General features: G+C 47.6%; 1 protein-coding gene and 1 long non-coding RNA gene across 6 annotated transcripts in view; both read left to right on the top strand.

Annotated features, from left to right (window-relative positions):
• Positions 1-26,902, top strand: part of fbn3 (fibrillin 3) — a 201,924-nt gene that overhangs the window by 47,445 nt on the left and 127,577 nt on the right. For all 5 annotated transcript variants that reach the window (XM_033047129.1, XM_033047128.1, XM_033047130.1 and 2 more), the window contains 3 exons: positions 17,029-17,226; positions 18,096-18,221; positions 26,391-26,516. In XM_033047129.1, coding sequence (XP_032903020.1) covers positions 17,029-17,226; positions 18,096-18,221; positions 26,391-26,516 — 450 coding nt within the window. The remainder of the gene's footprint in view (positions 1-17,028; positions 17,227-18,095; positions 18,222-26,390; positions 26,517-26,902) is intronic.
• On the top strand, positions 10,080-14,108 carry LOC116989593. Its single transcript, XR_004416268.1, has 3 exons — positions 10,080-10,110; positions 10,143-10,152; positions 14,098-14,108. It is a non-coding gene; the product is annotated as an uncharacterized LOC116989593 (long non-coding RNA).

Below are 26,902 nucleotides of genomic sequence, written 5' to 3'. Positions count from 1 at the left end.
GGAGACACAGAGATAAGGAAGGGTAAGGTGTGAAAATCAGACATCTAAAGGGATGTAGTTCAAGGAAATCATTGTTAGTTAGTTAGTGTTCGGCACGGACTAGAAGGGTCGAGATGGCCTGTTTCCGTGCTGTAATTGTTATATGGTTATAAGGTGACAACGGAGCATACAGAGATAAAATGTAATCAGGGGGGACAGTCAGACTGGTCGGAGAACCAGGGAGAGGGAGGGATGGAGGGACACGCATTATTGATCCTGTATATTGGAGAGACCAAGCGCAGGCTAGGCGATCGTTTCACTGAACACCTCCGCTCAGTCCGCCTTAACCTTCCTGATCTCCCGGTTGCTTAGCACTTCAACCCCCATTCTCATTACCAATCGGACCTTTCTGTCCTGGGCCTCCTCCATTGTCAGAGTGAGGCCCAGCGTAAATTGGAGGAACAGCACCTCATATTTTCGCTTGGGCAGCTTACACCCCAGCGGTATGAACATTGACTTCTCTAACTTCAAGTAGCCCTTGCTTTCCCTCTCTCTCCATCCCCTCTCCCTTCCCAGTTCTCCCACCAGTCTAACTGTCTCCGACTACATTCTAATTCTGTCCCGCCCCCTCCCCTGACATCAATCTGACGAAGGGTCTCGACCCAAAACATCTCCCATTCCTTCTCTCCAGAGATGCTGCCTGTCCCGCTGAGTTCCTCCAGCATTTTTGTGTCTACCTTCGATTTAAACCAGCATCTGCAGTTCTTTCCCACACATTTATTACCCATCCTCGTTTATCAAATGTGAATTAATAAAATAAATTAAATGATGTAATTTAACAATGCTATTTATCGAATATGATTAAAGATATCCAATTTGGTAAACAAGATGTAATAACAAGACTTGCCAAATCACATTTAATGAGGCTATTAATAAAATTAATTTAACAGGGTTTATTAAAGCACAAATAACCACCCATCAATTCCTGCTCCTATTTGTTGGAATACATATTCTAGAGCAAATCTATTAAAAATGTAAGTTATACTGAAGTTGCTACAGTTCCCATGAGGACTGCAATATTAACCAGATGGAGAATGAATCATGGAATGTTTTGGTGTTGCGGGACACTTTTGCCCCTTTAATACACTCATAAGGGCCCTAATAAAGCTGTTTGTTAAAAAATCATCGTATAGTCTTTCCAATCGTTTTGGGGGGGAAAAGAGACGTTTCCTTTTTTAATCGCTGTTTTGTTCTTCGACCGGTCTCTACATGGGAGAGAATAAATACAACACCATTGTGTGCACTGTGATGCTTCATGCCAAGAAACACAGCAATATCCCCTAGTCAGGAGACTGCCTGGGAGGGAGAGCCTGTTGCTGTGAGCTGGGCTTCTCAGGCTTGTCTAATTATAAGTTAAATCGTTTCTGTGTTTCATGCAGGAACGCCAGCTTTGTTGAATCTCCACTAGATTGTACTGCTTTCCTTCGGGTTCTTTATCGCAATTGAGGCTGCGTGAGTTGCAAGCGTTGAATTTGTTCAATGCATTGTCGGCACGGTGGCGCAGCGGTAGAGTCGCTGCCATCACAGCGCCTGCAGCATCGGAGACGCTGGTTCGATCCCGACTGCCGGTGCTGCCTGTACGGAGTTTGCACGTTCTCCCCGTGACCTGCGTGGGTTTTCTCCGAGATCTTCGCTTTCCTCCCACACTCCAAAGCCGTGCAGGTTCGTAGGTTAATTGGCTTGGTATAAATGTAAACTGTCCCTGGTGTGTGTAGGATAGTGTTAATGTGCGGGGATCGCTGGTCGGCACGGACCCAGTGGGCCGAAGGGCCTGTTTCTGCGCCGTATCTCTCAACTAAAACCGAGATCAAGTTTCTGATTATTTTCTTCCGGCACCAATTTAAAATACTTTAGACTCAAAGTCACTGCCCGAAGATCAAATTACTGGTCCTTGAGAATTCCTGCTCACTTTGTCTTGAATAACCCTTTGGGTATAACGTCATTTAATCTCCCAAGAAATTAAATGTTGAGGCATGATGTAATGTGTACATATTTCATTTTCAAAATTGAATTTAAAATTGAATTGAATTACTCACAGGTGGAAGTTTGACAGCTCTTATTTCATTTGTTTTAGACTAAATTGATCAACCTTAGTTAACCAAGTGAACAGCCTTGTGCCTATCGCAAGGAATAAATATAACGATGATTTTGTGCTGACTTGTAGCAGATTGTATGTACAATGCAATTGAAAGGTGTGGGGCAGATACGAACGGTTTTAGGCAGAGGGGGAAGATCGTTAAGGGCCTGGCCCACTTACCCGATTTTTTTTCCGGCGACTTGCCGGCACCCGTCATAGTCGCAGCGGGTGGCTGAAAATTTCCAACGTGCTGAAAATCCAGCGGCGACCAGAATACGGTACGATTCTTTGGACGACTACTCACGACCGTACAGGCGAAAAATTTCAAAATGATGAAAATCTAGCGGCAACCAGAAAAAGGCACAACTCTTTGAGCCACTACTCACGACCATACAGGCGACTGTGTCGCCTGTATGGTCGTGAGTAGTGGCTCAAAGAGTTGTGCCTTTTTCTGGTTGCCGCTCGATTTTCAACATTCTGAAAATGTCCAGCCACCTGCTGGGACTATGACAGACCCTTTACTCCACTGACTAAGCAGAAAGCAGAGACCCTGCCCTAATGGGAGGAACACAGTGTGAGTGAACGTGGATGAGGCCTTCCTTACAAAGTTCGAGGCCTGGTTAAGGCGGCAACACGCCAATAGACAAAAGACAATAGGTGCAGGCAGCTTCGAGCCAGCACCGCCATTCAATGGGATCATGGCTGATCATCCCCAATCAGGACCCCGTTCCTGCCTTCTCCCCATATCCCCTGACTCCGCTATTTTTAAGAGCCCTATCTAGCTCTCTCTTGAAAGCATCCAGAGAACCTGCCTCCACCGGCAGAGAATTCCACAGACTCGCCACTCTCTGTAAGAAAAGGTGTTTCCTCGTCTCCGTTCTAAAAGGCTTACTCCTTATTCTTAAACTGTGTGGCCCCTGGTTCTGGACTCCCCCAACATCGGGAACATGTTTCCTGCCTCTAGCATGTCCAAACCCTTAACAAACCTGCCAAGTGTTGACACGGAACTGGCACTGAAGCTACTGAAGTATAGCTTAGTTTAGTTTAGCAGGGGTGGGCAACCTTGTTCTGCGTAGGGGCCGGGACGCATGTCTGTGAGCGGATGGCGGGCCACATCTATCACGTGTACACATGGATCCCACCCCGGATGGCAGGCATCAAATCACGTGTTCACAGAAGGTAGACAAAAATGCTGGAGAAACGCAGCCTCACGCAATCCTCGCATGTCTCACCCTCTGAGTTTCTCCAGCATTTTTGTCCACCGTTGATATTTCCAGCATCTGCAATTCTTTCTTAAACGTGTTTGCGCAGGATGCGGTACAGCCAGGGCTCGGTCGCGCTCAGCGCTCGGCGGGCCGGATGACTTCGGGGCTACGGGCCGCATTCGGCCCGGGGGCCGCAGGTTGACAACCCCTGGTTTAGAGAGACAGCATGGATACAGGCCCTTCGGCCCACCGATCCCCGCACATTCACAATATCCTACATGAACTAGCGATAATTTACATTTATACCAAGCCAACAAACCTGTACGCATTTCGAGCGTGGGAGGAAACCGATGATCTCGGAGAAGACCCACGCGGTTATGGTATCCGTGGGTTTTTTCCCCAGTACCCGGTTTAATGGCAACATTTTTCTCCATGTTGTGGAATGGATGTAGATGCAAGAATGAAACCTCACTGAACCAACAATTTTAATATCAGAGTTGGATGTGTGTGTGTGTGTGTGTGTGTGTGTGTGTGTGTGTGTGTGTGTGTGGTGTGTGTGTGTGTGTGTGTGTGTCGTGTTCCCCCCCCCCCCCCACATGTATGAGTGTATGAACCTAAATGCTCTGTGTACTACAAGTGGTTTCTGGAGGTTTGCCTTTCAATGTCCCTGTTTATTTTACTGGGATTTGTTCCAGGGCACTTGGACGAAGGCTTGAAGGGCAGACCATAACCTTCCATTACTTGCCTACATCTGCAGCTTGAGAACTGTGTACATTTTTTTGTTGCCACATTACAGGGAAAATGATGTGTTTGCACGGGAAAGAGCAGAGAGGAAGGTGATTGGCACGGCCAACGCCAAGACTAGAAACTTTGTAGTTGTGAACAAAGACTGGATGATCTGGAAGGCGGAGGGGGCGATTTGGTGAAACAATGAGGGTCGTGGACAGAATAAATAACAACCCATTCGGTCAGAGTGCGGTGGAGGCCGGTTCTCTGGATACTTTCAAGAGAGAGCTAGATAGGGCTCTTAAAGATAGCGGAGTCAGCGGATATGGGGAGAAGGCAGGAACGGGGTACTGATTGGGGATGATCAACCATGATCACATTGAATGGCGGTGCTGGCTCGAAGGGCCGAATGGCCTACTCCTGCACCTATTGTCTGTTTTCTATTGTCTATTCCCGTTAGCTGAAGGATGAGAGATGAAGGGGCATTGAGGTCACGTCACGGAATATTTAGAAAAGGAGCCAGAGGTCAGTAGCGGCCTGGAGCGCGGACACGGAGAACCCGGCGTGTGGGGACCGCCATGGGGGAGGGGGAAAGGGGAGGGGGATAAAACAATGGAGGACCCGGCACAGCTTTTATTCGACAGTGCAGTCGAATGACTCAATGAAATATGTGGGGTACACAATCATGCAGACACTCTTATCTGATGGAGGTAGTCTACTCACCATTGGCCATTTGTTGAGTAATCTGAGTAGTGAATGTCACGCAAAGAATTCAATCTCTGGAAATTTGTCCCTCGGTCACTTAACCCAGTTCAGTTTAGTTTATTGCCACGTGTACCGAGGTACAGTGAAAAGCTTTTGTAGCGCGCTACCCAGTCAGCAGGAAGACAATACATGATTACAATCGATCCATTTACAGTGTACAGATACATGATAAGAGAATAACATTTAGTGCAAGGTAAAGCCAGCAAAGTCCGGTCAAGGATAGTCCGAGCGACACCAATGACATAGATAATAGTTCAGCACCGCTCTCTGGTTGTGGTAATGATTCAGTTGCCCGATAACAGCTGGGAAAAGACTGTCCCTGAATCTGGAGGTGTGCGTTTTCACACTTCTGTGCCTCTAGCCCGATGGGAGAGGGGAGAAGAGGGAGTGGCCGGGGTGCGAGTGGTCCTTGATTATGCTGCTGGCCTTGCCGAGGCAGCGCGGGGTATAAATTGAGTCGATGGAAGGGAGGTTGGTTTTTGTGATGGTCTGGGCTGTTGCGTCCACAATTCGTTGCAATTTCTTGCGGTCTTGGATGGAGCTGTTCCCAAACCAAGCTGCGATGCTTTCTATGGTGCATCGGTAGAAGTTGGTGGGAGTTGTAGGGGACTTGCCCAACCTCCTTAAGGGCCTGTCCCACGAGCATGCGACTGCAGGCGGCGAGCGCGACCAAACCAGAAGCAGGGGCCGCGCGGAGGCTGAGTGAGTGACGTGCAGTTCGAGCGAAGTCCGCGGGGAAGCTCGCGCGTGACATATGACGAGAGTAGGGGAATCGAGGACCAGAGGACATAGGCTCAAGGCGAAGGGGAAAAGATTTAATAGGAATCTGAGGGGTAGCTTTTCCACACAATGGGTGGTGGGTGTATGGAACAAGCTGCCAGAGGAGGCTGGGACTATCCCAAATGTTTAAGAAGCAGTTAGACAGGTACATGGATAGGACAGGTTTGGAGAGATATGGACCAAATGCAGGCAGATGGGACTAGTGTGGCCATTATGGGCAAGTTGGGCTGAAGGGCCTGTTTACACACTGTATCACTCTATGACTCTATCAGCTAATTCACAGGGTGGGAACCAAACAAGAAAGCACTAATGCTAGTAGTATCTGTACACCGAAGAAGGGTCTCGGACCGAAACGTCACCCATTCCTTCTCTCCAGAGATGCTGCCTGCCCCGCTGAGTTACTACAGTGTTTTTTGTGTCTGTCTTCGGTTTAAACCAGCACCTGCAGTTCCTTCTGGAGGATTTGATGCTGAAAGACCACGGAATGCCTTCTAGGTACGGGGAGTTCCGCTCGCATTTCATTTCTCTGCCGAGAAAACTTTGATGTGTAGCGACATTGAAAGCGATCACGTTAGAGTGAAGAGCGATGCAGATGTGGTTTAAATCAGAAGTGATTGTTTCAAAATGTGGCCAAACCTTGCAGACTCTCGGGGCATGCATTTCTGCACAGTATGCAGGAATATGTCAGGAATATTCTGTGCACACACTGCGAGTGACTTAACCCTGTCCTGACCAGGCGATGTCAGCGCTGCATGTTTGGGCAAATGCTTGAAGAGAGGTTCGTCGCTGAAACTTTATGATGGGGGAATAAGAGGCGGGCATATTCATTCACATCATGTGCAGGAAGGAACTGCAGATGCTGGTTTAAACCGAAGATAGACACAAAATGCCGGAGTAACTCAGCGGGACAGGCTGGAGAGAAGTAATGAGTGGCGTTTCGGGTCATAGAAACATAGAAACATAGAAAATAGGTGCAGGAGGAGGTCATTCGGCCCTTCGAGCCAGCACCGCCATGAGAGATATTTAGAAGATACTCAAAAAGCAGGAGTAACTCAGCGATAGATCAAACATAGTAACATAGAAAATATGTGCAATAGGCCATTCGGCCCCAAGCCAGCATCATTGTGATCGTGGCCGATCGTCCCCAATCAATAACCCGTGCCTGCCGTCTCCCCATATCCCTTGATTCCACTAGCCCCCTAGAGCTCTATCTAACTCTCTCTTAAATCCATCCAGTGACTTGGCCTCCACTGCCCTTGTGGCAGGGAATTCCACAAATTCACAACTCTCTGGGTGAAAAAGTTTTTTCTCACCTCAGTCTTAAATGTCCTCCCCTTTATTCTAAGACTGTGGCCCCTGGTTCTGGACTGGCCCAACATTGGGAACATTTTTCCTGCATCTAGCTTGTCCAGTCCTTTTATAATTTTATATGTTTCGAGCCCCTTCTTCACATCATCATGTCAAGGTCTTAAGATAATTTTACCTTCTTTAGTCAGTGGGTGGTGAATCTGTGGAATTCTTTGCCACAGAAGGCTGCGGAGGCCAAGTCAGTGGATATATTTAAGGCAGAGACAGATAGATAGATTCTTGATTAGTGCGGGTGTCAGAGGTTATGGGGAGAAGGCAGGAGAATGGGGTTAGGAGGGAGAGATAGATCAGCCACGATTGAATGACGGAGTACACTGGATGGGCCGAATGGCCCAATTCTGCTCCTATCCCTTATGACCTTGTGGCAGGACCCCACAAAGACTTTAAGGGAACCTGTATTGAAATTCTGTTGGACATCCAGCAGGATTTTGTGTTTCTCAAAAACTTTAACAATTGGAGCCCTGATCGCTCACCCACCCACTCATCCCTCAACCCCTTCATTGAGGTCGCCTTTAGGTCTAAATTATGGGCCTTTAATCCACTTCCCAAAAGGTTCTAAGTGGCGCTGATAAGTGCCAGGAATGCTGATCCCAACTAACCCCTCCAACCTGAAATGTCGTTCCTTGAAAAACAAACATATTTAATAAGACGTCCCATTGTCCCATAGTGTTAATGTGCGGGGATCGCTGGTGGGCACGGACCCGGTGGGCCGAAGGGCCTGTATCCGCGCTGTATCTCTAAACTAAACTAAACTAAAAATGTCCCCCAGGCTTTTCCCCAACCGCATAATCACTGTTGACTTAAGACACTGCTCTGGCTGTGCCTTAAGAAAATTACCTCTCTGTTTTCCTGCAACATTTTCATATTAAACAATAATGACCTTAGTGACTTTGGCAGCTCGCACGGTGAAGCTCGCCAGCTTTTCTGAGTAAATGTTAATCCTCACGACCGGTATAAATAAGATTCGGTGGTCAATGGATTGTGAGCGTGACTCGGTTGAAAGTGTACCATGAGTTTGAAGCCAGCCATCGAACCTTGACCTGGGATGCGAATGAGAAAGAACAAAAAGGAAGACGCGATCAGGGAATAATTTGTAAATGCTATTACTGCATCACTATTAAAATTCAGCTGATTATACCAGGAAAATTACACCCAGAGAACAAATGAGGAATGTTGTTGCAGATCGCTGTCAGATTAGTGTTCTCGGTTGTGGACTTCCATCGATGGACCCTTTTTCACATCAGACAGCAACACCTCAGTCGGATTTCAGTCCCAGACAAACTAGTGCTGCAGATATTAAGTCATAAGGTCATAAGTGATAGAATTAGGCCATTCGGCCCATCAAGTCTACTGCGCCATTCAATCATGGCTGATCTATCTCTCCCTCCTAACCCCGTTCTCCTGCCCTCTCCCCATAACCTCTGACACCCGTACTAATCAAGAATATCTATCTCTGCCTTAAAAATATCCACTGACTTGGCCTCCACAGCCTTCTGCGGCAAAGAATTCCACAGATTCACCACCCTCTGACGAAAGAAATTCCTCCTCATCTCCTTCCTAAAAGGACGTCCTTTAATTCTGAGGCTGTGACCTCTAGTCCTAGACTCTCCCACTGGTGGAAACATCCTCTCCACATCCACTCTATCCAAGTCTTTCACTATTCTGTGTGTTTCAATGAGGTCCCCCCCCATTCTGCGAAACTCCAGCGAGTACAGGCCCAGTGCCGACAAACATATTAGGTTAACCCACTCATTCCTGGGATCATTCTTGTGAACCGTTTTATTTTACATTATTTCATCATGTTTGGATGTTTTTGCCAACATGGCCAAATCTCTAGGTAGCAGCGAGCAGAAGAAATACATAGTGTGTTTCATGATCTGCAAAAGAGATTCATGTTTTATGGGACCGACCACACTCCTTAAAGTTTAAGAAGGAACTGCAGATGCTGGAAAAATCGAAGGTAGACAAAAATGCTGGAGAAACTCAGCGGGTGAGGCAGCGTCTATGGAGTGAAAGAAAAGACCCCCCCCCCATCCCACCCCCACATCAGTCTGAAGACGGATCTCGACCTGAAACGTCGCCTATTCCTTCGCTCCATAGATGCTGCCTCTCCCGCAGTCTTTAAAGTGGTGACAGGCATGAGGGACGAGGGAAATGCACTGAATGAGGTTACAGTAAGTCTCACACAGCCTTTCTCAACACATCAGAGATTTTTGTGGGACATGAAGATGAAGGAACCAAAACGGTTTGATGAGAACAAAGCCACAGCGGTAGCTTAAGGTAGACGCAAAATCACAATAGACAATAGACAATAGGTGCAGGAGTAGGCCATTTGGCCCTTCCAGCCAGCACCGCCATTCACTTTGATCATGGCTGATCATCCACAATCAGTACCCCGTTCCTGCCTTCTCCCCATATCCCCTTGACTCCGCTATCCTTAATGCTGGAGTATCTCAGCGGGACAGGCAGCATCTCTGGAGAGAAGGAATGGGTGACATTTCGTGTCGAGACAAATCTTTGCATATCTTTCATTCAGTTGTTCTATCTCTCTGCATCACTGGTCTATATAGAAACATAGAAATTAGGTGCAGGAGTAGGCCATTCGGCCCTTCGAGCATTCGGCCCTATCTCTCATTTCCCTCTCCCCCTGACTAATCTGAAGAAGGGTCTCGACACATGAAACCTCACCCATTCCTTCTCTCCAGATGTAGCTTATATTTAGAATTTAATAGAATCTCGCTAGAATTTAAAAGATTGAGGGGGGATCTTATAGAAACGTACAAAATTCTTAAGGGGTTGGACAGGCTAGATGCAGGAAGATTGTTCCCGATGTTGGGGAAGTCCAGAACAAGGGGTCACAGTTTAAGGATAAGGGGGAAATCTTTTAGGACCGAGATGAGGAAAACATTTTCCACACAGAGAGTGGTGAATCTGTGGAATTCTCTGCCACAGAAGGTAGTTGAAGCCAGTTCATTGGCTATATTTAAGAGGGAGTTAGATGTGGCGCTTGTGGCTAAAGGGTTCAGGGGGTATGGAGAGAAGGCAGGTACGGGATACTGAGTTGAATGATCAGCCATGATCATATTGAATGGCGGTGCAGGCTCGAAGGGCCGAATGGCCTACTCCTGCACCTATTTTCTATGTTTCTATGTTATATGGGTTTCTGTAAGGCATTCGAGAAGGTTTCACATGGTGGGCTGCTCTGGGAAGGTTAGATTGCACGAGATGCAGGGAGAGATAGCTGACTGGATGGAGAAAGGGCCTCATTGAAGGACGATGGTGGAGAATTGTTTTTGCAGTGTGTGCCTGTGACTGGTGGTGTGTGCTGCGAGGATCGGTGCTGGGCCCATTGCTGTTGGTGGTTTACATCAGTGATTTGAATGGGAATGTGGAAGGCATGACGAGTACGTCTGCAGACGACACGAAAGTGGGTGGCATCTTGGATAGCAAACATGCCCCTGAAAAATTACAGCAGGATCCTGATCAGTTCGGCAAAAAGTGGGCTGAGGAATGATTAATGGAGTTTAATGCATATACGTACCTGTGTACCAAGTATACAAACCAAGTATACAAACCAAGGCCAATTAACCTACAAACCTGCACGTCTTTAGAGTACGGGAGGGAACCGATGATCTCGGAGGAAAACCCACGCCGTCACGGGGAGAACGTGCAAACTCCGTACAGACAGCACCCGCAGTCGGGATCGAACCCGGGTCTCTGGCGGCTGTGGGGCAGCAACTCTACCGCTGCGCCACCGTGCCGACCTTCAAAGGAATTCCAGAGGTCGGTTGTTGTGTCATTGAAGCCGTATCCGGGAGAAATGCTGGGAATGTTGTGGACACTGGGAAGGCCGTCACCTTCGCTCTGTGATGTCCCATTCCTTCTCTCCACAGATGCTGCCCTGTCCCGCTGAGTTACTCCAGCTTTTTGTGTCGACACCAGTGAGTGGTTGGCCACCAGCGAGTGGGTGGGTGGGTGGGGGGCAGAATTAGAATCTCAACACAGATTCACCGCATATGGGTTGTTTTAAGACATTTTGAAAGCAGAGAAGCCGTCATTGCCCCAATTGGTTCAATCTCCGAAGGAATTTGAGCCGGGATCCCCTTGAAGCAAAACAAATAAATAACATGGAGTCCAAGGTGGCCGCTCCTGAGAAGGGGCGAGACGTGTGTGTGTGTGTGTGTGTGTGTGTGTGTGCGTGTGTGTGCGTGTGTGCGTGAGTGTGAGTGTGTGTGTGTGTGTGTGTGTGTGTGTGTGTGTGTGTGTGTGTGTGTGTGTGTGTGTGTGTGTGTGTGTGTGTGTGTGTGCGCGTGTGTGCGCGGTTGTGTGTGTGTATGTGACAATATGTGTGTGGGTATATGTGTGTGTGTGCGTGTGCGTGTGCGTGTGGGTGTGGGTGTGGGTGTGTGTGTGTGCGTGTGTGTGTGTGCGTGTGCGCGCGTGTGTGCGCGCGTGTGTGCGCGCGTGTGTGAGTGCGTGTGTGTGTGTGTGTGTGTGTGTGTGTGTGTGTGTGTGTGTGTGTGTGTGTGTGTGTGTGTGTTGGAGCCTTGAGCTCTGGGGAGCAAACATCTAGGCTTTCAGACTGCTGATACATTCCAGATGTCCCCACATTCCACACAGAGCCTCAGCAAGACGTCAGGGAATTGCATTCCAAGACTGAAATTTTCCAAGTAAGGAGTTTTCAATTGTTGACAGGTGTTAATGTGACTTTCTCCTGATTGATTCCTGAGTGTGAAAATCATCATCAGTCGGGAGATGTAAATAAATTCCCCATTAATAATGCAGCAACAGCGAACTTCATTTGAGTATAGAAGTTGGGAGGTCATGTTGCAGTTGTATAAGACGTTGGTGAGACCGCATTTGGAATATTGTGCTCAGTTCTGGGCACCATGTTATAGGAAAGATATCGTCAAGCTTGAAAGGGTTCAGAGAAGATTTACGAGGGTGTTGCCTGGACTAGAGGGTGTGAGCGATAGGGAGAGGTTGAGCAGGCTGGGTCTCTATTCCTTGGAGCGCAGGAGGATGAGGGGCGATCTTATAGAGGTGGACAAAATCATGAGAGGAGTAGATCGGGTAGATGCACAGAGTCTCTTGCCCAGAGTAGGTGAATCGAGGACCAGGGGACATAGGTTCAAGGTGTTCAAGAAGGAACTGCAGATGCTGGAGAATCGAAGGTAGACAAACTTGCGGGAGAAACTCAGTGGGTGCGGCAGAATCTATGGAGCGAAGGAAATAGGCAACGTTTCGGGCCGAAACGTTGCCTATTTCCTTCGCTCCATAGATGCTGCCGCACCCGTTGAGCTTCTCCAGCAGGTTTGTTTACCTTAGGTTCAAGGTGAAGGGGAAAAGATTTAATAGGAATCTGAGGGCTATCTTTTTCACACAAAGGGTGGTGGGTGTATGGAACGAGCTGCCAGAGGAGGTAGTTGAGGCCGGGACTATCCTAATGTTTAAGAAACAATTCGGCAGGTACATGGATAGGACAGGTTTGGAGGGATACGGACCAAACACAGGCAGGTGGGACTAGTGTTGCTGGGACATGTTGGCCGGTGTGGGCAAGTTGGGCCGAAGGGCCTGTTTCCACACTTGACTCTATGACCATGATAGATTTCAGTTCTATCCCACCACAGTGATATACTCACCCTCTATGGTGGCACGGTGATGCATCGGTAGAGTTGCTGCCTTACAGGGCCAAAGACCTGGGTTCAATCCTGACTCCGGGTGCTGTCTGAACGGAGTTTGTACGTTCCCCCTGTGAGCGCTTGGGTTTTCCCCGGATGCTCCCACATTCCGAAGGTGTGCAGGTGTGCAGTTTAGTTGGCTTCTGTCAATTATCCCTCGTGTGCAGGAAGGAACTGCAGATGTTGCTTCAAACCGGAGATAGACACAAAAAGCCGGAGGAACTCCAGTTTTCTCCAGGCAGCATCCCTGTAAAAAAAGAATGGGTGACGTTTCGGGTCGAGACCCTTCTTCAGACTGAGAGTCGGGGGAGAGACTAACGAGAGATGTAGATGGGGTAGATGTAGATGAGATATAGAACGAATGAATGAAAGATAAGCAAAATAGTGACGATGTAAAGGAAAAAAAATTTTTTTTTAAGGATAAGGGGGAAATCTTTTAGGAACGATATGAGAAAAAAAAATTCACGCAGAGAGTGGTGAATCTGTGGAATTCTCTGCCACAGAAAGTAGTTGAGGCCAGTTCATTGGCTATATTTAAGAGGGAGTTAGATGTGGCCCTTGTGGCTAAAGGGATCAGGGGGTATGGAGAGAAGGCAGGTACGGGATACTGAGTTGGGTGATCAGCCATGATCATATTGAATGGTGGTGCAGGCTCGAAGGGCCGAATGGCCTCTACTCCTTCTATGAAACAGGCCATTGTTGGCTTTGGCCTTTGTGAGAACGAGTACAGACGGTGAGACTCAATAAGATAGAGACAAAATGCTGGAGTAACTCAGCGGGCGAGGCAGCATCTCTGAAGAGAAGGAATGGGCGAAGCTTTGGGTGCTGCCTGTGCGGAGTTTCCACGTTCTCCCCGTGACCGTGTGGGTTTTCGCCGAGGTCTTCGGTTTCCTCCCACACTCCAAAGACGTGCGGGTTTGTAGGCTAATTGGCTTGGTGTAAGTGTAAATTGTCCCTAGTGTGTGTTAGTGTGCTGGGATCACTGGTCAGCGCAGACTCGGTGGGCCGAAGGGCCTGTTTCCGCGCTGTATCTCTAAACTAAACTAAACCAGGTTGAAGAATAGCTACTTCCCAACAATCACCAAGCTCTTGAATACTACATGACAAAAAACCTCAGCAACTGTGAACTTCTGTTGTCTGTCCTTTCTTGCTCTATGGACTTTAGTCCATATTATTATGACCATTAATTTAATGGGATATTATTAAATGTGTTATGGGATTTACGGGCCTGTTAAACGGCAGCAAATAAGAATTTCAATGTTCGATTGTCAGTGCATCTGACTATTAAACACTCGTGAACCCTTGGCACCAACTCTTGGCTGACCCATGAGCGCCCAAACCCTATTCCAAGTGTGTGGGACCCAACTCCTCGAGTGGTCTGGATGTGCAGAGGATGTTTCTACTGGAGGATGTTTCCACCAGTGGGAGAGTCTAGGACTAGAGGTCACAGCCTCAGAATGAAAGGACGTTCTTTTAGGAAGGAGATGAGGAGGAATTTCTTTAGTCAGAGGGTGGTGAATCTGTGGAATTCTTTGCCGCAGAAGGCTGCGGAGGCCAAGTCAGTGGACATTTTTAAGGCAGAGACAGATAGGTTCTTGATTATAGACAATAGACAATAGGTGCAGGAGTAGGCCATTCGGCCCTTCGAGCCAGCACCGCCATTCAATGTGATCATGGCTGATCATCCCCAATCAGTGCCCCGTTCCTGCCTTCTCCCCATATCCCCTGACTCCGCTATTTTTAAGAGTCTTAAGATGTTTTTAAGATTAGTACGGGTGTCAAGGGTTATGGGGAGAAGGCAGGAGAATGGGGTTAGGAGGGAGAAATAGATCAGCCATGATTGAATGGCGGTGTGGACTTGATGGGCCGAATTCGGCCCATCAAGTCTACTCCACCATTCAATCATGTTCCTTATTCCTTATGGCATCCTAGGTTTGCAGGCATTGGACGTGTGGAGGGGGAGGCTGGTGTTTGACGCAAGCGTGACGCCGGGCGCGTTGCCATTTCCGCATCTCCCCGTTACAGCTTCGCTCATTGTCGATCTGCAGTGCAGATATTATTAATGAACCTGCTGTCGGGATTTTATCAATTTTTTTGCGGGGTGGTGGGGGAGGGGGAATAGACAAAAGGTGCAGGAGTAGGCTGTTCGGCCCCTCGCCTGAAGCTCGAAGGGCTGAGATGCACCACCATCTCAGGTACAGACATCTGTCAATTGATCCCAAGCCAGCTTGGCTTGAGCACTTTATCGAAGAACTCGATCCTCCCGTCTAAAGGCAAGTGGAGATTCAGCAAGTGGTGATTCCGCTCCATTTACGAGGTGATAATGCTTTATAAAGCAGCCCATTAAACACGAGAGTTCAGACGTCCTGCTGTAGATTAAACTGTATGTTCGAATGAATGCAGTGCCCATTTTAAACTCTGTGCATGTCTGAGCATACGAGTGATGTGCAAACTTGTGTGTGTCTACATGTATGGGAACCGAGAAACATAGAAAATAGGTGCAGAAGTAGGCCATTCGGCCCTTCGAACCTGCACCGCCATTCAATATGATCATGGCTGATCATCCCCAATCAGTACCCCGTTCCTGCTTCCTCCCCATATCCCTTGATTCCGTTAGCCCTCAAGAGCTAAATGTAACTCTTTCTTGAAAACATCCAGTGAACTGGCCTCCACTGCCTTCTGTGACATGCTAGTCTAAGGGCCTGTCCCACTTACGCGATTTTTTTCGGCGACTTGCCGGCACCCGTCACAGTTGCAGCAGGTCGCTGAAAAATGTCAAAATGTTGAAAATCCAGCGGCGACCAGAAAAAGGAACGACTCTTTGGGCGACTACTCACGTCCATACAGGCGTCACCCCGCACGCGACTACTCACGTCCACACAGGCGTCACCCCACACGCGACTACTCACGTCCATACAGGCGTCACCCCGCACGCGAGTCATGTCCTTTTTCTGGCCGCCTCTGGATCTTCAACATTTTGAACATTTTCGGCGACCTGCTTGCGCCTATGACGGGTGCCGGCACGTCGCCGAAAAAATTTGCGTAAGTGGGACAGGCCCTTTAAGGTTTGAAGTATACACATAACCTAACACAGTGTGGGAAACAGACACAAAAATGCTGGAGTAACTCAGCTGGACAGGCAGTGAATTGGCCTCCACTGCCTTCTGTGGCAGAGTATGCACATGTGTGTAACTTGTTAGTGTACGTGTAAATTTGCCTGTGTTTGTGTGTGCGTGTGCGAAAATATGCTGGTTGGTGACCTGTTCTCCAAGCCTCTGCACATGCATACAACTGTTATGCCTGTGTATCCTTTCAATTGATTAAGAAGGAACTGCAGATGCTGGAAAAATAGAAGGTAGACAAAAATGCTGGAGAAACTCAGCGGGTGAGGCAGCATCTATGGAGCGAAGGAAATAGGTGACGTTTCGGGTCGAGACCCTTCTTCAGTCTGAAAACTGACACGAAAACCAAAGACCCTACAGCGAGCAAGATGGTCCACTCGACGAAAAAGACGTAGTACGGTCATGGGCAGATTCATGGGTAATTTTCGGCCCCATTTCCGTAACCGGCTTCCGTCTCCGCACCAAAGATCCCGTAGCAGAGCGAAGATACTAGCGCGGAGACGGAAGCCGGTTACGGAAACATCCTCGTAAAAATAAAAGTTCTTTGGTAAAAATCTTCTCTTCATTCTCAGAATTTTAATTTATTAACACAAACTGTTCCCCCGCAACGTTGATTACACTGCGAGTCGGGTCAGGTCCGGTTACTGAAATGGATGAAAAAAAGGCCCACGTTCCGCTCCGTTGCGTACTACACATCAGCCCATTGTATTTAGCAGGAGTGGTCTATCTTGCTATCTATCTATAGGATCTTTGATGAAACCTGGGATGTTTGTGCTACATGGAAGGGTTATCACAGGTGTTTTTAAAATGTTGTAGACCAGTGACAATTGGCATCGTGGATGGGCAACCATCACCACCCAGTGTCTACAGCGCTGTGTTTCACTGTTGAAGTCCCCTTTTGAACAGTTGGCAGCACATCCAAAACGGGCGTCATGGTAGAGTTGCTGCCTCACAGCGAATGCAGAGCCAGAGGCCAGGGTTCGATCCCGACCACGGGTGCTGTTTGTACGGGAGTTTGCACGTTCTCCTCGTGACCTGCGCGGGGTTTTCTCCGAGATCTTCGGTCTCACGCTCCCGAGACGTGCCGGTGTGCACTGTGGGTAAATAGGATTGGTAAATGTGAAAATTGTCCCTAGTGTGTGGAGGGGAGTGCTAGTATGCGGGGATTGCTGGGTCGGGGTGGGCCGAAGGGCCTGTTTCCGCGCTGTATGCCTGAAACAAAAAGGAAAACAAAAACTCCCATGGGCTTTGTTTCTTCTCCGCAGATTACCGAACGGGACCGTGCTTCACGCAGGTCAACAACCAGATGTGCCAAGGGCAACTGAGCGGCATTGTGTGCACCAAAACCCTGTGTTGTGCCACCATTGGCCGCGCCTGGGGCCATCCATGCGAGATATGTCCAGCACAGCCCCATCCTTGTCGCCGAGGGTTCATCCCCAATATCCGCAGCGGGGCTTGTCAAGGTGAGTGGTGGCGACACTTAATAAAATCACCAACGCATTGGGCTTGAATTTTCATCTCAGTTGATCTGGGAAGGCGACTGTTTTGGAAAAAAACATGGTGGAGCACGTGGCATTTTGGTGAGGCCTACACAGACACACTCTTGACATTTCATTATGGAGGGAATCAGCTTTGCCCACAGCCATGTGGCACATTTACCACACAGAGGCCCGGTCAACAATAGACAATAGGTGCAGGAGTAGACCATTTGGCCCTTCGAGCCAGCACCACCATTCAATGTGATCATGGCTGATCATCCCCAATCAGTACCCCGTTCCTGCCTTCTCCCCATATCCCCTGACTCCGCTATCTTTAAGAGCCCTATCTAGCTCTCTTTTGAAAGCATCCAGAGAACCTGCCTCCACCGCCCTCTGAGGCAGAGAATTCCACAGACTCACCACTCTCTGTGAGAAAAAGTGTTTCCTCGTCTCCGTTCTAAATGGCTTACCCCTAATTCTTAAACTGTGGCCCCTGGTTCTGGTCTCCCCCAACATCGGGAACATGTTTCCTGCCTCTAGCGTGTTCTTCTTCTTACCTTCAGCCACCCCCACCAGATTGGGTGCCACTTCTAAACCTCACTGCACAGAAGTGCTGCCGAAAGCATCACAGCAGAACTCTCATTGCCCTCATTACTCCCCTTGATGCCAAGAGCTTTCACGGCCTGTCTGCGTGCAGATAATCAGAGGCCGTCAGTGTAAACGGACAGGCGGAGGAGGTCAGGGGTGGAGGAAAACTCTCGAGCTTCTCCAGCTCAGAGCATGCAAGGGAAACCCAGGACAAATTCTTGTGGTCGAACAAGGACACGAAGCTGACAGTGTGTTTTCTTTGGCAGATGTGGATGAATGTCAGGCAATCCCGGGCCTGTGCCAAGGAGGAAACTGCATCAACACCGTGGGATCCTACGAATGTAAATGCCCCGCTGGGCACAAACAGAGTGATCATTCCCAGAAGTGTGAAGGTAATTCTATCTCTCCCTCCCAACCCCTTTCTCCTGCCTTCTCCCCATAACCTCTGACACCCGCACTAATCAAGAATCTGTCGATCTCTGCTTTAAATATATCCACAGACCTTGCCTCCAAAGCCTTCTGTGGCAAGTATTCCACTGTTGGCGTATTGTTACTGACGAGTTTATACTGCCCTTATACTCCGCAGTTGCTTGGTTCAGACATTGTTCCTCTCCCGAGTACATAATAATGCCGTGTTTTTGTTGGGTACAGTTTTGTGTGTTATCCGCCCATTTGTACTCTGGTTTTAACACAGACTTTGTCGAGTTCTGAAGCCAGTCTGAACACAAAAGTGTTTGGATATAAGTTCCATTGAAGAACAGGCATCAACAATGCAGAGTGAGTACAGAGCCAGTGTACACAATAGACAATAGACAATAGGTGCAGGAGTAGGCCATTCGGCCCTTCGAGCCAGCACCGCCATTCAATGTGATCATGGCTGATCATCCACAATCAGTAACTTAATAAAAGTCACTTTTATTTCTATAGCACATTTAAAAAACTACTCTCGTTGACCAAAGTGCTTTACATTGGTGGAGGTACTAACGTCATACAACATTGGTTCATAGACTAAGTACATACATCACTACATACATGTAGCCCTCCCTCAGAGGACGTCAAGAAAGGCTTGAGAGTAAAATGAGTTTTAAGTCTCGACTTAAAGGAGTCGATGGAGGGGGCAGTTCTGATGGGAAGGGAGATGCTGTTCCACAGTCTAGGGGGCTGCAACCGCAAAGGTGCGGTCGCCCCTGAGCTTATGCCTAGATCGCGACTTATGTCCTCTGGTCCTCAATTCCCCTACTCTGGGCAAGAGATCCTGTGCATCTATTCCTCTCATGATCTTATACACCTCTATAAGATCACCCCTCATCCTCCTGCGCTCCAAGGAATAGAGACCCAGCCTGCTCAACCTCTCCCTATAGCTCAGACCCTCTAGTCATGGCAACATGCTTGTAAATCTTCTCTGAACCCTTTCCAGCTTGACAATATCTTTCCTATAACATGGTGCCCAGAACTGGACACAATATTCTAAATGCGTTCTCACCAACGTCTTGTACAACTGCAACATGACCTCCCATCTTCTAAACTCGTTTGATTGACACAAAATGCTGGAGTAACTGGAGTATTGTATTGTAACTCAGCGGACCACTACCGATATTCAACTTGCCACAGCGCACCCTTGGTTAGTGAAATAATTAGTTAAGTCTATTGTCAATCATTTCCTCGTTAATTATGCATGGGAGAACATCATTGCCCCTGCATCTTAGGGAAGACTGACACAAAATGCTGGAGTAACTCAGCGGGTCAGGCAGCATCTCTGGAGAAAAGGATTCGGTGATATTTCGGTTTGCGACCCTTGTTCAGACTGAGAGTCAGGGGAGACGGAAACGAGAAGCATGAATAGAGACAAAAAAAACAAAATGAATGATAGGTGTGAAAAGAAGAAGCAAAGCCAGCACCGATGATCAAAGGAAAGGTGGAGCCCACAATGGTCCATTGTTGGCTGTGGAGAAGGTGGTAATGAGTGGGCACGAACAGTGGAACTAATCAATCAGATAAGTGGGTTCGATGAGATGACCAGGGTTGTGTGTTAGTGTTTGGTTATCTACGTAGAAGTCCAGGACAGTCCCCCTTGTCCTCACCTTCCACCCCATCAGCCGTCACATACAGCAATATTGTCTACCCAGGACAGACTGGCCTTCACAGCACCGCGCTGAACTGGGGCCTTCTCAAGCTCAACCCCATACCTCCTTACAAAGAAATATTTAATCTCCTTTTTGTACATTAAATATACAGAAATTGGTCTTTTTAATAATGGATCCATTACATTTAGAATTATTAGGTCAGTTAGCATGTGATTTCAGGCCTAGTCAGGATCTATGGCCTGGGTTGGTTATGGTTCCTTTAAACTGGTGACGTAACCAGAGAAAGATTCGAACGTTGTTTAAAATCATAGTCTCCTTACATATTAATTTGGCTTCCTACCACTTCCAGCTCGATAGCAATTATGGCCTCGCATCTCTTTATAATTTAAATTGATAATTACACAGACTGGGATGTTGGCAGCTGGGCAAAATCTGTCCACAGTGTTTTTAAGTAAAATTGCCCGGGTTATTCAAGGGTTCAAATTAAACCCTTGCTTTAGGGAGAGGGCAGCGGAGTAAATAATCTGTCATCTGCTTGCGATTGAGAAACACATTTGTAATTCTTTTTTTTCTCTTTGTAACTCGTTCGATTTGGTTGCGGTGACGAAAGGACTTTGAATTTGAGTTTGAACTCGAAACCGCTCAGCGAGTAATTGGCTGAGAGCCACGGACGTAGTTTTTTCCCAGTTCCTGGAAGAAGAAGAAAAAAACACAATGAATGAACGATATGCAAACAAACCAAGTCTAAGAATTGTTGATTTATTTTAAACACAGTTTTGATCAATTAACTTTACAGAGAAACCCTCCATTGATGTAAACAAGATGGTCTGAGGTTGAGGCAAAACATGGAAGATCATTGTTTTCTCCTTAATTACTGAGGAACCTAATGTTCTTTTCATGGTCTCAGTGTCAACCACAGTATAATAATAGACCCCAGATAATAATCACTCTCCAGCTGGAAGCGGCAGGAAGTACTTGTACGTAGATTGCATTCGTAACAATCCCGAACATAACAGCCACAAAATGCTGGAGTAACTCAGCGGGACAGGCAGCATCTCTGGGGAGAAGGAATGGGTGACGGTCCGGGTCGAGACCCTTCTTCAGACTGAGAGTCAGGGGAGAGGGAGACGAGAGAGATAGACGGTGACGTGGAGGGATATTGAACAAATGAATGAACGATATGCAAACAAAGTGATGATGATACAGGGAACAGGCCGTTGTTAGCTGTGGGCTCGGTGAGAACAGTAACCTGGTGCCACTTGGATGGGGGAGGGATGGAGAGAAGAGCGCTGTTCAGGGGCTGTTTTTTGACACGGGTCACGTCCACAAGTGTAGTAGTAGAAAGAGGCCATTAGTGAGAGAGTCTGGGACTAGGGATCACAGCCTCAGAATTAAAGGATGTTCTATTTGTGGGACGACAGATGGCACAATGGGCTAAGTGTTCGGCTGGCAACCGGAAAGTAGCTGGTTCGAATCCAGCTTGGAGTGCATACTGTCGTTGTGTCCTTGGGCAAGACACTTCACCCACCTTTGCCTGTGTGTGTGTGGATGTAATTATGTGAAGCACTTTGGGGTCAATGCAAGTTGAATAAAAATGTGCTATATAAATAAAGAAATTTAATTTAAATTTTATTAGGAAGGAGATGAGGAGAAATTTGTTGAGTCAAAGCGTGGTGAATCTGTGGAAGGCTGTGGAGGCCAAGTCAGTGGATATTTTTAAGGCATGTAGATCAACGTGAATCTAGACTTTGAGCATCTCTCAAGGCAGGGCCGGAAATCCTGGGGGGGGGGGGGCAGGGGGGACACATTCCCCCCCCCCCCTGCTTTGAGAGGTGGGGGACAATTACCCCCCCCCCACCCCATGTTTTGTAATCCGGACGTTATCAGACCAGTGAAATTCCTCGTATGTTGCAAAACATACTTGGTGAATAAAATCTGATTCTGATTCTGATCAGACGCTTTCTAAGAGGTGAATCGGCCCGTTCGCGGGGCCTTTCATCGCCCGGCTCGGCTTAAAATCAAACTGCTGCATCGAGGCGATCGAGGCTCCCGATGTTGAAGCCCCCGCCGGCCGATGAAAGACCCCGTGAACGGGCCGATTCAAGCCCCACGATTCGGGGCGGACGAAGCTGCTGTTGCCGGAGCTCGGAGTCGGTCACCAACCAGGTCAGCTCCTGATGTTACCGTCCACAGGGCCCAACGGCCGAAGCCTCGCCAAGACGTTGCGTCCTCCGCATGTTTTGATAGCGATTTACCGTGCGTGTGTCTCGAGGTCATTTTAAGTAGCAGCGTGTGGGAAAACGAGTTCAGTTCAGCGTGGCAGTGTGAACACGCACAAAGCAAGATGTTAAACGGAGCTATTTATGTCAACTGTTAATAGCAGATTAGCACGTGAAAAATGAATCTGGGTGAGAAATAGCATCTGCAAAAAAAACTGTGGAGAGGGGAGCCAAGGTCTTGAGAGCTTCCAGCAACTCGTAAGTGTTGTGGATCGCGGTAGTCGAGTGGGGGAGGTGGCGGAAGAGGAGGAGGAGGGGGTTTCACTTCGAATAGGTTCTGCGAGGGGGAGAATAGGTGGAATGTGATAATGTTGATGTTGGCTGGCCTTAGAGATGGTATCTGGCTGCTCTGGCAGGCAGGCAAAGAGATCACTGGAATCGGTTCCAATTCAGCAAAATGATCAGGGGAAATAATTGTACATGTTTTGGGCATGGGACCAAGAATTACGTCAATGCCAAGAACAAATGAATCCGGCATGCCAGACTGTGAGAAACAAGGCATTTTTAAAAGCTCCCATTACAAATTTTTGTGCTCGATTGAAAACACAATTACTGCAAGCGAGATTAATGCATGTATAATTATACAAAACGTATCTAATGTTCATCATTGGGAACTGGATTTGGATGAGGGAGTGATCGTAATTGAGCCTAAATGTTTAAGAAGGAACTGCAGATGCTGGAAAAATCGAAGGTAGACAAAAACGCTGGAGGAACTCAGCGGGTGAGGCAGCATCTATGGAGTGAAGGAATAGGTGACGTTTCGGGTCGACACTCTTAAGGGTGAGGCAGCATCTATGGAGCGAAGGAATAGGTGACGTTTCGGGTCGAGACCCTTAAATGTGAGGCAGCATCTATGGAGCGAAGGAATAGGTGACGTTTCGGGTCGAGACCCTTAAGGGTGAGGCGGCATCTATGGAGCGAAGGAATAGGTGACGTTTCGGGTCGAGACCCTTCCGGGTCTCGACTCGAAACGTCACCTATTCCTTCGCTCCATAGCTGCTGCCTCACCCGCTGAGTTTCTCCAGCATTTTTGTCTCCCTTCTATTTTTCCAGCATCTGCAGTTCTTTTTTAATCAATTGAAAGGATACACAGGCAATCATTCGCAGGTGCAGAGGCTTGGAGAACAAGTCACAAAACACACACACAGGCAAATTTACACGTACACTAACAAGTTACACACATGTGCATACTCTGTCACCTATTCCTTCGCTCCATAGATGCTGCCTCACCCGCTGAGTTTCTCCAGCATTTTTGTCTATCTTTACTGAGCCTAAAGTGATTTTCAAAACATGTTCACATGCACGAACATTAAAAAACATGGAACATTGGAACAGTTGTGGGAACATTACAAGTTCATCAAAAAATCCGTGCGACAGAGTGGGTTGGAACAGCAAAACGGTCCCACGGAAAAGCCGAATTTAGTTCATTTTATTGTCACGTGTGCCAAAAAGATTTTTGTTGTGTGTGAACCAGGCAGCAGAAGGACAAAACATGGTCTCAACCCGAAACGTCACCTATTCCTTCACTCCATAGATGCTGCCTCACCCACTGAGTTTCTCCAGCATTTTTATCTACCGTCGATTTTTCCAGCATCTGCAGTTCCTTCGTAAAATCTTAACATGATTACAATCGACCCATTTACAGTGTACAGATCCATGATAAAGGGAATAACGTTTAGTGCAAGGTAAAGCCAGCAAAGTCCGATCGAGTATAGTCCGAGGGTCACCAAAGAGGTAGATAGTAGTTCAGCTCTGCTCTCTGGTTGTGGTAGGACAGTTCAGTTAGAAACATAGAAAATAGGTGCTGGAGGAGGCCATTCGGTCCTTCGAGCCAGCACCGCCATTCATTGTGATCATGGCTGATCGTCCCCTATCAATAATCCGTGCCTGCCTTCTCCCCATATCCCTTGACTCCACTAGCCCCTAGAGCCCTAGACTCGCCCAACATTGGGAACATTTTTCCTGCATCGAGCTTGTCCAGTCCTTTTATAATTTTATATGTTTCTATAAGATCCCTCCTCATCATTCTAAACTCCAGTGAATACAAGCCTAGTCTTTTCAATCTTTCCTCATATGATATTCCCGCCATCCCAGGGATCAACCTCGTGAACCTACGCTGCACTGCCTCGATCACAAGGATGTCCTTCCTCAAAATAGGAGACCAAAACTGTACACAGTTGCCCGATAACAGCTGGGAAGAAACTGTCCCCGAATCTGGTGGTGTGCGTTTTGACACGGATTATCGATCGTAACGAAATCGCGGAAATAGCTAAGAGTCTTGGTCAGACCTATCTCAATCAATCAATCAATCAATCAATCAATCAGTTTTATTCATCACATACACAATAAAGTGCAGTGAAATGAATTTGCCAGCAGTGGTACAATCAAAAATAGAACACACAATACACAATAGAATTTAACACGAACATCCACCTCAGCATTCTTCACTGCGGTGGAAGGCAGTCTAGTGCGTTGCAATCAGTTCTGGATGCCAAGTATCAGAAAGATCTTGGAGGAAGTATGGCACAGACCCGACAGTGCGATTCCTGGGTTTGAAAGGTTAAATTCCAATTATATATTTGACTCTCACTCCCTCAAGCTTCGATGTTTAGATGGCTGACAGCTGATCTAATCGGCATGCTTAAAATTGTAAATAGCTTTTGATGGAGTAGATATAGGAGAACAATTTCCTCTGCTGGGAACAGTGTGTGATTGAGAACAATCTTCCTATTAAAAGTCGACGAAAAATACTGGAGGAACTCAGCCGAGGAGGCAGCATCTATGGAGAGAAGGAATAGGCGACGTTTTGGGTCGATCTTCATATTAAAGTCATGCCAATCGGTAGTCAATGTAGGAAGCACCTTTTACACCCATAGCCGTATGAAACGTCAAACTCTATCCCCAAAAGCCAGAATGTTTTAGAAGGAACTACAGCTGCTGGAGAATTGAAGGTAGACAAAAGTGCTGGAGAAACTCAGCAGGTGAGGCAGCATCTATGGAGCGAAGGAAATAGGCGATGTCTATTGACATCGCCTATTTCCTTCGCTCCATAGATGCTGCCTCACCCGCTGAGTTTCTCCAGCATTTTTGCCCACCCAAAAGCTGGAGGTACTTGGTCAAATTAAAATTTTGGGAAGACAAGGAGGTTAAATGTACACGTGAACCAAGATTTAGCCAAGCAACAAGATCACAGGATGAAGAACCAGCTTGTATTTCATTCTGCTGTAGAAGATCTAGTGGCCAGTGGAACATAGTGCAGCACAAGAGCAGGTCCTTCGGCCCAATTTGCCCACACCGGCCAACATGTCCCAGCCACACTAGTCCCACCTGCCTGCATTTGGTCCATATGATAGGAGTAAGAATTAGGCCATTCGGCCCATCAAGTCTATTCCGCCAATTGATCATGGCTGGTCTATCTCTCCCTCCTAACCCCAGTCTCCTGCCTTCTCCCCATAACCTCCGACTACGCACTAATCAAGAATCTATCTACCTCTGCCGTAAAAATATCCACTGACTAGGGATTTCCCCCTTATCCCGGGTAAGGGGGAAATCCTTTAAAACCGAGATGAGAAGAACTTTTTTCACACAGAGAGTGTTGAATCTCTGGAACTCCCTGCCACAGAGCGTAGTTGAGGCCAGTTCATTGGCTATATTTAAGAGGGAGTTAGATGTGGCCCTTGTGGCTAAGGGGATCAGAGGGTATGGAGAGAAGGCAGGTACGGGATACTGAGTTGGATGATCAGCCATGATCATATTGAATGGCGGTGCAGGCTCGAAGGGCCGAATGGCCTACTCCTGCACCTAATTTCTATGTTTCTATGACTTGGCTTCTGCAACCTTCTAAGGGGAATTTACACTTATACGGCGACAACGTACAAACTCCGTACAGACAGCACCCGTAGTCGGGATCGAACCCGGGTCTCCGGCGTTGCAAGTGCTGTAAGGCAGCAACTCTACCGCTGTACGCACCACCGTGCCACCCTGCTTTCATTAAGCACTTAATGATGTGCTGCCATCTTGACGAATTATACATAGGTTGCCTGTTTCATGTTTAAACTCCCTTTGGTTTCCATCTCCTCTCTTTCCAATCCTTGGATCACAGTAATGTTCAAAATCCTGCTTCATACCATCGGGCCTCCGGCTGCGGTGTTTCCAGCCTTTTGATCTTATTTTGATATTTCCCGCTTTGTCTTCCCAGATATTGATGAATGCAGCACAATCTCGGGGGTGTGTGATGGCGGAGAGTGTTCGAATACCGCAGGGAGCTACGTCTGCGCATGTCCACGTGGCTACAGCACCAGCCTGGATGGCTCCAGGTGTATTGGTAAGTCTGGCCGATCATGCAATAAAATGGAGGCAGTTGCTAGGCGGATCCTCTCACCTGTAGGAGATTGTACACCTGTACAGAGATTGTACACCTGTACAGAGATTGTACACCTGTACAGAGATTGTACACCTGTACAGAGATTGCCAATGAAAGGAGCTGTCATCATTAGGGAGGCAGTAACTAAAGTGACTTTCACCTGCAGGAAGACTGTCACTGTCAAATTGGAGGAACAGCACCGCATATTTTGGGCAGCTTACACCCCAGCGGTACGAATATTGACTTCTCTAACTTCAAGTAACCCTTGCTTTCCCTGTGTCTCCATCCCTCCCCCTTCCCAATTCACAGACCTGTCAGATTGTCCCCGATTACATTTTATCTCTGTT

This window comes from Amblyraja radiata, chromosome 29 (assembly GCF_010909765.2).
Source record: "Amblyraja radiata isolate CabotCenter1 chromosome 29, sAmbRad1.1.pri, whole genome shotgun sequence".
Classification (NCBI taxonomy): Eukaryota; Metazoa; Chordata; class Chondrichthyes; order Rajiformes; family Rajidae; genus Amblyraja; species Amblyraja radiata.
The sequence above is the reverse complement of the archived record's forward strand: the minus strand, read 5'-3'. Positions and strand labels throughout refer to the sequence as shown.